Raw genomic sequence first — 12,336 nt, 5'->3', positions numbered from 1 at the left:
GCTGTAGGTAAGGGGGCGGCGGGGGGGACGGGGCGCGCATGATCGTGAAGAGATCGCGTGTAGGCGCCCTTGCTTTCTTGTTCGCCGTTTCGTTGCCTTTTTGAGAATTTAGGTTCCCAAGTTGCATGCAGTAAGAGGGGGGACGCCCCGGCCCGCTTGCTGCGGAGCTGCTCTTCCCGAAAGGCCCCTCCTTTTGGCGAAGGGAAGGAAGATTGATCCCTTATGTATGCATAAATTTGTTTTCTTCAACGCTGATGCTAAGAATCAGCTCCTCGCAAAAGAAGGGGACTTGTTTTTTGTGTTTTTTTTCTTTAAAATGGGTGCGGGTGGTGCGGGACAGATTGCATGTGGCTCCTGCGGGTGCGCGGGCCTGCCGGGCGGCAGAGCCTGGGTGGAAGGAAAGTGAAATCCTCGCCATTTGTCCCAGTGTTCCTGGAAAGAGAGGTGCGAGAAAACTGGCCAACTCCTGCAGCGTGGTGAAGTTGGAAATGCTAAGCACAGAGAGGAAAAAAAATGAAAAATAAGTAAACCTAAATACTCCCCTACTCCGGGAAGATGGTTATTCAGAACAAAGCGTGTGCACAGCAGTATTTAAGAGGACATTGTTTTTTTTTGTCTGCATTGCAAATAAATCTTTGGTCAGATGAAACTTTCTGGTGCCTTTTGCATGTCTTGTAAGTGAGACGTTTACAGAACGGGTTTTGTTTTGTTTCAAGAGGAAGACACCGTTGGATAAAAATGTTAGCATGCACATTTGGAAGCTTAAGACGGGGAAACTTGGAATTCAGATCAAGAAAGCACAGTCCCTCTGTGCAAATATTTCATTAAACTGTTTGCTAACCAACAGCAAGTATGTTAACATTTATTTAATAGAAAAGTGTGTCAAAAGGCTTTCCACTGTTTGCATTTTTAAAAAGATGGGCCTTTCTGCTGGGTTGCAGGGACTCTTTGGCTAGCTTCTCCTTAGCTGAGGAAATGGCACCACTGCTTCAGTTAACTGGCTGCTGTGACAGTAGGAGATGCCTCGATGTCTTTTATTTATGTGCTGCTCCTAAGCTGTCACAATTTGAATGAGAGTTCATAGGTGCTCACTAAAGTTTTAACTCTAATTGGAACATGGTGCAGCTTCCTTCATCACATGGACTTGGCTCTGCAAATGTTTCCGTCACATAATTTGGAAACAAGGAGGGGTCTCCTCCGTTGGTGCTGTTTAATGTAGGGGTAGTGCTTTTAACAGTGACTGTTAGAGAAGGAGAAAGGGGAAGGCAGAGCTGCACTTTGCTGAAGATCTTACAATTTTTAGCCTAAAAAGTAAAAATGCGGGGTTCCTGGTCTGCATTCTTGGCTGAGGGAGAACTGATTCTGAAATCACTAGGAGCTTTGATTCCTTAAAACGTGCAAAATAGGCCCCTTACAGTTCAGATTTAAGGAGTAAAGGTTGCAAATCTGGGGTGCAAGCTGGACAAAGTCTGCAGAACCTGTGGGATGTGTAATGCCTGCCTCATCATGAGGACCACTCCACTTTCAGCTCTAAATCCAAAACCACCTGGTACACACCCTTCCCAAGCAGGAAGGCATCATTTGCCTTACACAGAACTAGGTCCTTCATTACGTGCTACGTTTTTGGTCGATTGTAGTTTACAGAAATTGCTACAAATTGGTGATGGATATTAGAGTAGCTTCTCAGCAACAGCTGTAGTAGACCATTGACTTACTTTCCAGTTTTTGGGTTGGTTTTGTTTTTATTGCACAAAAGTGTTACCTAGTAGTGTGCACGTCAGTCCTTCCAATCTTTTAAAAAAGAGAGCAAGTAATTCTGGTAGCAGTTTTGTTTGTTATGAGGGTTCAAAGCTGGCATGGTACCAACTTTTGTGAAACTGGGCTAATCAAATAAGCTTTACAGTTTAAAATGTGGCATTATGACCAAATACATTATGACCAAACTGAAGTGTAAGAAATGCTATTGAAATGTGATGGTCTATCTAAACTGAAATGATCAGCCTGGTAATTATTTAATGCACATTTAAGAATATTTTCTACTTATTTTTGCTAGGGGAGGCAAACAAATGAACTGGACTGGTTGCAGAAAACTTAGTACACATAGTATTTATATTTAGGAGATTCAGGTCTGTAACATTTTATTGTGCAATTTCTTGCAAACTTTACATAGAGAATGTGGAAAAAAATAACCAGTTTAAAAACAGGATATTAAACCACAAAAAAATATGTTCAAATACTGCTCAGAGTCTTGAGTTAAACCCCCAAAAGCCGGGAAATTTAGACTGAACTTCCTTAATCCATTTGCACTAGTAGTTGGATTTTCCTGGTTAATTATGTCAATTGCCAACAATGGCTACACTAAAACCACTGGTACCAAGATCTTAACTTGGATGCCTTCTCCTCTTCCTCATATTCCTCCCCTATTCCTGTGGATTGACAGTGTCACTGTACTGCCTGTGTTGAAATATTTGGAGTCCGTGGACTATGTGAACATGGCCTTTCACGTTCAGCGCTGAATTTCTTGGCTTTTCTGGTTTTTCAATGAGTCATCAAGTACAATTTTAATACAGATTTCCAGGATGGTCCTTGCACATCAGTTACCATTCTGCACTCCCAATATGCTTGTCTTAAAAAAAAAAAGTGTTCAGCAGCCAAGGCAGTAACTAGTAGGACTCAGCTGATAGGAATATTCACACTTTAAGAATTCCCTGGAGGAAGTGCAGCCAGTTCCAGTTATACTGCAGCAGTCCTAAGAGGGAGAAATCCAGTGTAGACAAATGCCTGACAGGGTACAGGAACACTGGGCTTATGCAGTATTTTTGAAAAATGTGCGTCTCCTCTGTTTTTGTGGATGGTAGTTTAAAGAGAAGATGAAAGCAGATGTTTGTCCTTTGACACCATTACAGAATAAATGGCCTTTTTTGTCCATTACCTTTAAAATGTATTTTGTGCATCTAGAAATGTTTCTGATTTTACTAGCAGAAGAATAAAAACGTATGGTGTTTTTTTCCTTCATATTCTGGATGTTGAATAAAATTAAAAAAGAAAGTGTTAAAAATAGCAAACTAGAACTGTGAAACTCAGCACTGTAAAATTTATTGTATTAACGGCTCTTTAAAAAGTAATAATAAAAAATACCGTCCTAGGGAAGAGTCACACTACAGGCCCTAAGGCACCCAAGCCAACCGCGTTTAACTGAAGTCGATTAAATCAGCTGTGGCTCAGCAGCGGCGGGGGGGAGCGCTCGGCGTTCCCAGCACCGGGCGCGGCTGCTGCGCCCTCCCGCTCCAGACTGGGATCCGATGGGCGGAACTGCAGCCGGCGCCGAGACGCGAGAAGCCGGGGAAGTGGGTGGGGACTTTCAGCCAAGCGGAGGTCGCTGGTTTAGAGGTGGTGTGCAGCCATCACGGGTGGTTTAGTGGGAAGTGTTAAAAATAGCAAACTAGAACTGTGAAACTCAGCACTGTAAAATTTATTGTATTAACGGCTCTTTAAAAAGTAATAATAAAAAATACCGTCCTAGGGAAGAGTCACACTACAGGCCCTAAGGCACCCAAGCCAACCGCGTTTAACTGAAGTCGATTAAATCAGCTGTGGGTCAGCAGCGGCGGAGTGGAGCGCTCGGCGTTCCCAGCACCGGGCGCGGCTGCTGCGCCCTCCCGCTCCAGACTGGGATCCGATGGGCGGAACTGCAGCCGGCGCCGAGACGCGAGAAGCCGGGGAAGTGGGTGGGGACTTTCAGCCAAGCGGAGGTCGCTGGTTTAGAGGTGGTGTGCAGCCATCACGGGTGGTTTAGTGGGGTACCTCGCGAGGCTGCCAGGAGCAAGGGGATGCCTCAGGCACAGAAGTCGTTGCTTGGCAACAAAGGTGCTCATGCATGGGGAGTGCTGAGGTGGTAATCTTTTTAATATATTGCTATTTTGTAAAGGAAAATTAAGCATGTAGGCCAATCTAGTGGCTTGCTGCCCTTCGAAGTGCAGCTGGCAGCTGTTTAACATTGTTTCTTCACTGCCTTTGTTCTTCTCGAAGGAAATTCCAGTGATTCACAAGAGGACCAGAGTTCCAGCAGTGTAGAAAATCAGGCCATCCCAAATTCACAAAGGGTGCCTCATCCTAAATCGCATCCACCGCACATAAAAATGGATATAATCAGGAAAGTGCAAGCCAAAAATACTCAGCGCTATAAAGTGGAATACGATTCACAGAATGTGGATACACTGAATTTGTCTTCCAAATCCAAACAGGAGACTGAATATGTAAGTATTTCCCAGAATGTGTGCATATGTATGTTGTGCATATGACAAGATAAATAAATGAAATAACTAAATGGTGGTAACTGTTGTAGCCACTTAGGGCTAACTGTTTAACCAATAAAACTGTCAGCAGACCAAGCAGATCACATTCAGAAAACATAGAGACCTAAAACAGTGATGTTTACACTGATGCAAGTATGATTTTCACTAATTCATTTCTTAGAGATCAAAACTTTTTCTGTCCTGTAATTTCCACACATTTAAATGAGTGGACTTGGGACAGCTGTAGTAGTCTCTTCATTACATTTGATTGCAAACAGCATTATTGGGTTGCAATAATGGAAAAAAGATGTTTTGCCTTCAGTAGTGTAGTGGCACTGTGTTCACACTCCATGACCTAGATCTTGGGAGATGAATTTAGGCTGGATTTAATAGGATCTTTACTGATCAGTCATTGTTTGTATGATGTGCTGAACACTGCCTCGACTTGGTGTTGTTGTTTGGTGCCACTGCCTGAATGCTCAAAGTCACACAACCTGCCATTGCTTCCTACTGACTGTGCCCAGTGAATTTACAGGACAGTCGGTGTGTGGTGAATACTTGGGGAGAATAATTCATCTTCCTGGAAATCCTGGCAGATAACTCAGTGTTTATCCTTGTGCCTGTACTAGATAGCCTAAACAATATGTCTGGATATACTAAGAGATTTCATCAAAACACTGGTGGTGAAACCAGGCATAACTTCCCATCTGCAAAAGAAGGTTTTAAAACCTGTGTGAGGTGGATGGTTGTGACTGAAGATAGTGTGGCCTCTACGTTAACAGAGCAAAGGTGGTGAAGCTGCAGATTTAGTATGTCACTGGTGTCCAGCCATCTAGTGAAAATTAGTATCTGCATTCCAGCATGTACTCCATCAAAAAATATGAAGTAAACTGCCAACAGTAAAAGCTTTGGTAGCTCTGAGGAAATAGAGTCCTGGGTCTTAACTAGGATGAATATTTCACTTACATGGTGGTTGAGGCCCATGAGCAAAGATGTAATGACTTACCAGGGGTGCTGGTGTCTGTAAGAACCAGAAATAAATCCATGGGGGCCAGGTGCTTTTGTCACTAAATGCTCTTCTAGCTGTGACTGCCTGTTCACTTTTGATATTGATCTGTCTGACTGTGGAAGCCTGCATCAATAAAAAGAAAAAAATCCGTTGATCTTTTAGTAAGCCTAACCTGGGACCAAATCTTTGAACATGTTTGATTTGCAGTCACTGTCTGAGAAGTTTCATTTTTTAATGAACTGCAAATAAGAGCAGCTAGTTAAAGTGCCAGTTTAGAACTTGTGAGATTGATATTAAAAGGAAATATATGAAAGCAGCAATGAAGGTCTTTGCTAACAACAAAAAAATAATTTTAAGCTCCAGTAGAACTGTGGAGTCTGTATGCTTTCAGACACTCACTTGAAAGGCACTTTACATGAGCAAGCCACTTGGAAGTATAAATGTCAATGCTTCACTAATTAAACTTTAAACCAAATAAATATTTGGTTTGATACAGCAACTTAAACATTTTGAACTTATGCAGCCATGCAAAGAAAGTTTTTGAGATCTCTTCTGGAGAAGCGGGCTGGTGGACTGAGTAATGTGGCCAGACAGGAGTGTAGCTTAACACAGAAACTGGCAACTGCTGTCCAAAGTTGCAGTATTTTTATGTGTGCATTTTACATATGTATTTACATAATGCATGTATATGCATTATGCCAAGCTATGTGTTTTCAATTCAATCCATTCATTTAAGCTTTCAAATCTGTCAGAATCACAAAAATTAAATAGCATTAGGGAAAATCTACCAAGTGGTATCTTCTCAGTTGCCTACTTAGTTCTTGTTTTTCCACTTGGTGCAAGGCCAGACTTTCCAAACCTAAGTTATGTTATATGTGATTTATGTTCCTGCTGGTTAAGCCTTCCAGTAGCTAGATGTGGCTGTGATTTCAACTGGAAATGCCAGTCTGTGCCTCAGCATAGCATAGTGTCTTCACTATTTAGAAATTGGTTTATTCTGAATAAAGCAGAAAGTCAGAATTTTGTCTGTGAATGGTCTGCCTTTTGGGAGAACCAGCATCCCTTTTTTAATGGATTTGCTTGTGTTTATGCTTCTTGCCCTTTAAAGATTTAACTCTTGTGTGAAAGAAAGCATTTGGGAATGAAGTTTCATTTTTCCAAAACATGCTTGTTAACAGGGTCCCTGTCGTAGAGAAATGGAAGACACTTTAAACCATCTAAAGATCCTGAATGTCTTGAGTCCCAGGGGCTTTCATATTCCAAATTGTGACAAGAAGGGATTTTACAAGAAAAAGCAAGTAAGTACAGAGTCTTGACCATTTCAGTGAATTCACATTTTCTGCATCATCACTGAAGGATCTTGCCAGCAAGGTGCATTATGTATTGTTTTACAGAGGAACTAGTTTATTTCCAGTTTTAGGACCTGATCTTATAGTGAACCTTGTAAAGTGGGGAGAATGTTTTTATTTTCTGTTGATCATGACAGCAGATTCCTTTGAGAAACTTCATACCTCATCACACATGGGTTGGCTGGTGTCCTAGATGCTAATGCCCTTTGGTTTTAAAAAAAGCAGCACCTCTGCAATAACCCACAGAGCTGAATGTTGCAATCATCATATGACTGCAGTAGATCAATTGAATTGTAAATAGCTGCTTAAGAGTTCCTAGAAGTACTGCGCTGGGTCATATTACAAAAAGCAACTCAGAAAGGTATGTATCTGTCCTTTATGAGCTACACAGATCACTTCCAAAATCATGTTATTGTGAAAGTGATACATCTAGTAGTTAACTCTGCAGCAAGGATGGATTCTCAGCTGTTTTCTGTTCTGGGGTTGTGACCTTTCTTGACAAATGTAGACCTAAGCTGCAGGTATTTATGGGCTAGTTGTGTCAGGTTGAGCTATGGTAGCATTCTCCATTCAGTTCTCTCCTTGAAGCTCATTGAGGAACAACTTGCCAGGTTCTTTGCTTAGTGTGCACATCCCATCTAATTCCAGTGTTTGGTTAGTAACCTGACTCCAAATGTGTTTCTTGCTATAATTCCAAAATTTCCTAAATTCAAATGTTTCTTTAAGATTTGCCTCAAAGAAAACCCATCTGTAAGGACAGATTCTGTTTATGGACCATCTTGATTCTTCCATTTGGGTTTACACAAGTCAGCCTCTCTATCTCTTGTAACCAAAGGAGTTGCTGACTCTCTGTTACTATCTAAAGCAGTTCATTGGTTGTAAGTGAGAGGGCAACCTCTGACCAGGCCGCCTTATTTTAGGAATGCTATATCTGAATTTTTTGGCTTCCAGTTTTCTTAGAAACAGTATTTCTCTTTTGGATATTCCCTGAGATTCTGTGTTAAGCTGGCAGTGTCAGGTGGGGCATTTGCAGTAGGGGAGAGGTTTCCAGCCTTCCCTTCTGCCATCATCCCAGAATTGACTGTGCTGTTTGAACTTCAGTGTGTGCTGCTGAGCTTTTCTATGCTCCTCAGCTTTTCCTGAGCAGGTGGTGTCCCCAAGCAGGGACAGAGTTTCTTTTTGTTGTCTGGAGTTTTGAGAAGCTGTGTTGTTCACATTCTGCTGTGTGTAAATTAGCACAGAGAAATGCTCGCATCTCAGCCTGCTTTTGTTTAGAGAATATGTCAGACTGTTACATGGAATGCAGCTAGGACTGTGTTTTGTGCCTGTGCAATAAAAGTATTTGCTCAGTTACTCTAGAACGGCACATCATTTAACTGCATTCAAGGCACACAAGTGTACTGTAGCCCTTTTCCTTCTCTATGCATTACAGAAGACGGCATATATATGCCTGGAGACTTTCAAACTGCTTTAGGAAATGTTCCTGCACTATGTGAAACAGCCCATCTGGTCAGAAAACACAGAAGATGAAAGGGCACTTTCATACCTGGCCACCCTTATCAAGCATCATGCCAATTTACACAGGTCCAGTAGTTTCAGTGGTAGTTTGAGACAACTAGGGATCTTGTAGGAGGTGCCCACAAATGGAGCCCATGTGAGTAAATACATGAAATGCAGTTGGGAGTGCTTCTCCTGTAAATGAACCTCAGTCAGCCCTGGGAACAGGTCTTCACAGATAGGGCTGATAGAGGCAGACTGCTTCTCACAGGAGCAAAATGCAAACCAGAAAAAATGTTTTTTAGTTACCCTTGTAGAATTAACTTCCAGAAAGAAGCATCGGTTTGAGGACTGAGTCTGACTCACTGGCTGAATTCACTGTCTGCAAAGCAGCGTGACCATTCTATTTGGTTTTATTTTTGAAGCATCAACATGTAGGTCTGATATGTAGATGGTATGTGTCTGATGTCTAATCTCATTAACAGAACACTAGGCTATTTTAATAATTTCCTTTGTTGTTATTATTAGCAGCATTCAATCTGTAATTCAATTGCATTCTGTTGTAACAACAAAATTAAAAAGAAAAGGTCAGGAAATAGACAGTAAATGTATCAGAAGTAAGTTCAAGCTAGCCATTGTTAATTCTGGGAACAGCTACCAAAACTACAGCCTAGGATGGTAGATAGGGGTGTGATAGTAGGAATCTGATAAATTATGATCACCCTGGAAACCAATAAAACTCATTCAGGAGGCACTTGACATTTTACTATATTGTGTCTTTCTGATCACCTGCTCTTCCAGTCAAGTTGAAAGCAGTTATTTCTCAAGATATTTGTGAATATTTTGAAATTGACTTTCCAGGAACAACCATGGGGAGTAATTAGCACATGTGAAAAAACATTAAGAAAATTAATTTATCTATCAGGGTATAACATGAAAAGTATTTAATACCTTGTGTTTATATATAGACATTTTAAAAAATCAGACCTATTAAAATTTAGAAGTCTTTTTCTTAATAAATCACATATATAAGGTTGTACTATGCAATTGTGGTATATAGATTGTGAAATAGGTTGATACAGGCACAGTACTGCCTCAAGCAGTGGAAAAAAGGTTTTGATGCAGTTAGAATTACTATATGGGGTAATTACTAGAATTGCCCCGTATTTGTGCATTAGAGCCAGATACTCACCTAAATGTGAGCTGGCATCGTTCCACTGAAAACAGAGCTGGGTTTGGCAGGAGCCAAAACGGCCTGAGGTATATGTCTGCAGTCTGTTCTGGGAGACCACAGTTGTAGCTCCACAGAGATCCTTGGCTGACTAGGAATTCAATGGGATACCATATACTTTGCTGTGCCCCACAAATGCCTCTGCGGGCCTTCTTTGTGGAAGGGGGAGGGGCAGGTGGCGTTTCTATCAGACGTAGTTACTGTCTCCACCACTTGGGCAGTTTTCCAGCTTTTTGGACTTTTGAAGTAATACAAAAGAGCTGGGCAGAGCCTTGAAGATGATGTGCAGTACAAAATTGAGAGGAATGGATTTTATTGGGGTTTTTTTCCCCATATGAACGGTCTACCACTTCTCTAGCTGCTTCAGGATAAAAGCATCACTTTTGAATCAGAAGTGCATTAGTATTGACAGCATGGCTGAGTGGGTAGTACAAAATCACAGACTGGAAAAGGTAAACAGTTTCCTTACAAAATGTTATTTCAGCTGTAGAATGATCTTAGGGTTTCATTTTCCAAATGGGTTGTCTAGAAGAATAAAAAAATATTATTAGTAGGGGAGCTGTTCTGCAGACTAACTTCATGTTGTAGTTAATTCCAAAAATTGATTATGCAACTGTAAAAAGCAATCAAAACCTCCAACAACATAAGGTAATTTTAATTGATCATTTGTTTTGAGAGTGATACAAGCCTATGAATCAGCAAGAGTTGTGTAACATACTTCATATAGTACTTCTAAAATGGGCGGCTGTGTTACTATTATTAGCAGAAGTGTAGTTTCATTGCTGGAGCGCCAGGCTGGCAGCCAGAAGCCCTGTGCTCTAATTTGGGCTCCATCTGTGCCTGGTTGCTTGGGAAAAACAACTCAAGAACTGCTGTCTCAGTTTCTTTCTCTGTAAAATTTAAATTGTGCAAAAGATGTTGTTTAGTAATTTCTCAGTTTTGGAGCATGAAGAATTTAAGTCACTAAATGCCACTTAAGCTGGAGTCCAGTCCAGACCCCCACCGGAATTGAAAGAAAATTTCCCACTGACCTCAGTGGATGTTGGGCAGCCATTTACAGAAATCCTAGACAATATCATAGAATCATAGAATGGTTAGAGTTGGAAGGGACCTTAAAGATCATTGAGTTCCAACTCTCCTGCATGGGCAGGGACACCTCCCACTAGATCAGGCTGCTCAGAGCTCCATCTAGCCTGGCCTTCAATGCTTCCAGAGATGGAGCTTCCACAGTTTCTCTGGACAGCCTGTTCCAGTGTCTCACTACCCTCACACTAAATAATTTCCTCCTGATCTCTAACCTAAATCTCTCTTCTTTCAGTTTAAAACTGTTGCAGTTAAAATATGCACAAGCCCTAGTCAGACTTTTGAGACAATACACATAATCCGTAAAACTTACTTATATTAAAAGATGTAGTACAGCAAATCAGCCAAACAGGTAATTAGAACTCAAATGCAGCTAACCACATGGTTTAGCTAATTATTAATGTAGGTGTTCTCTCAGTAAATTTGAACTTCTTTACTCTATACTTCACTAAAATAAGCTGATGCATAGTTTAAGCCTGATCTTGTCATCATCCTGCTGCCATCTGTTTGCATAGGACTAATGCAGAAGGGCTTCAAATTCAGAGAAGACATATGATTTCTGCATTGGGCTTGTTACTCAAAAATACATCACAAGGGTAGGTTAATTTGCAGGTACAGTGATTACCATTACTTAATTTACTCTAAAATAAACAAGATGGAAGCTTGTTTAGAAATTTGTGTCTAATGTGTGATCTTATCCCATCTGTCATTCACAAGTTTGTAGTGAAGACTGTCTTTCCTATTTCATGCTGACACAAATCAGTTGGGTCAGGGGCCAGTGTGCTGGTGCAGGCTGTCCCATGAGTCACCCAAATTCACAGTTCTGTCCAAAATACCACCCTTTCACCTGAGGCCCTAAAGTAGGTGTAGAGGGGGTCAATCACTTTGTGCAGCCCAACATTGCCTGATGTTTCCTTGCATACCTGCATGTGGAAAAGACACTTAGCTTTGTAAGCCACTGCCATACCCACATGGGAGATGGGGACACACCTGTTAAACTCTGGAGGACAAGCAGCTGAGTGGTGGTGGCAAAGTTTACCTGACTAGCCTGAACCTGTGAAAGACTTGAATTGCTGGGGGTGTAATCTCAGAGCATTTGCTCTGCTTGAATGGTAGCCTTTATATTGTTGGGGGCCATAAGTGGCTTCAGTCTAGCCTGTACTCCTTCACGTTGGCAGTGTAACAGATGAAACCGCAGTCTTTGAAAAGTTATGAATATTTTTGTCACCACTTTCTTTGTAAGTCTGTCCTGACTGAACAGCCACCTTGTTAGCATTTAGAGCAAATCCTGTCTCACCAAGTCTTAAAACTTGAGCTGACATGAAGGCTGTGTCTTGGCAATTAAGTTTGCCATGGCAAACCTCATGAGATAACTTGTGTCCTGGAGGCACATCTTTTGAGTTGATGAAGACCTTGCGGGATCTCAGAGGTTCACAGTATGTAACTGTGTCCAGGATTGCATGCTGAATGCAACCTGAAGAATGTTATCTCCTTTGGTCTAGTTTTTGCCATTGTTATTTCCTTGTGGAGAGCATTACTCAGTACTGTGAAGGAGCAGATATTTCCTTACACGCACATAAAATGGCCTGTAGGTCAGCAGTCGTAACCGGCTTACAGATGGCTGCTCCGTGGCGCTCTGAGCCCGCTCCTGCCGCCCCCTCTGCCGGAAAGCTCGGACGCCCTGAGGGGGCAGCTGCTGCTGGAGAGGAGCCGTGGCGGGAAAACAGCAGCAAAGGAGCAAAGGAGACCCATAAAAAAAGCGTCCGCGCTGCTGTGGGGGGGGCTTTGTCAGACGGTGTGCCCGCTGCTGCGTTTGGGGGTGATCTTCGCCTTGGGGGGTGCCTGCCAGCCAGAGGCCCCCGCTCCTATTTC

At 42.0% G+C, this 12,336-nt stretch overlaps 1 protein-coding gene across 1 annotated transcript in view; it reads left to right on the top strand.

The window, feature by feature from the left end:
- The first annotated feature begins 3,679 nt into the window (after positions 1-3,679).
- The window catches only part of IGFBP3 (insulin-like growth factor binding protein 3), a 10,239-nt gene continuing 1,582 nt past the window's right edge, over positions 3,680-12,336 (top strand). The window contains exons 1-3 of the mRNA XM_010001550.1: positions 3,680-3,767; positions 4,030-4,256; positions 6,483-6,602. Of these exons, the coding sequence (XP_009999852.1) occupies positions 3,680-3,767; positions 4,030-4,256; positions 6,483-6,602 (435 nt within the window). The remainder of the gene's footprint in view (positions 3,768-4,029; positions 4,257-6,482; positions 6,603-12,336) is intronic.

This window comes from Chaetura pelagica, unplaced genomic scaffold (assembly GCF_000747805.2).
Source record: "Chaetura pelagica isolate M959 unplaced genomic scaffold, ChaPel_1.0 scaffold7, whole genome shotgun sequence".
Lineage (NCBI taxonomy): Eukaryota > Metazoa > Chordata > Aves > Apodiformes > Apodidae > Chaetura > Chaetura pelagica.
This window is presented reverse-complemented; position numbering and strand designations above follow the sequence as displayed.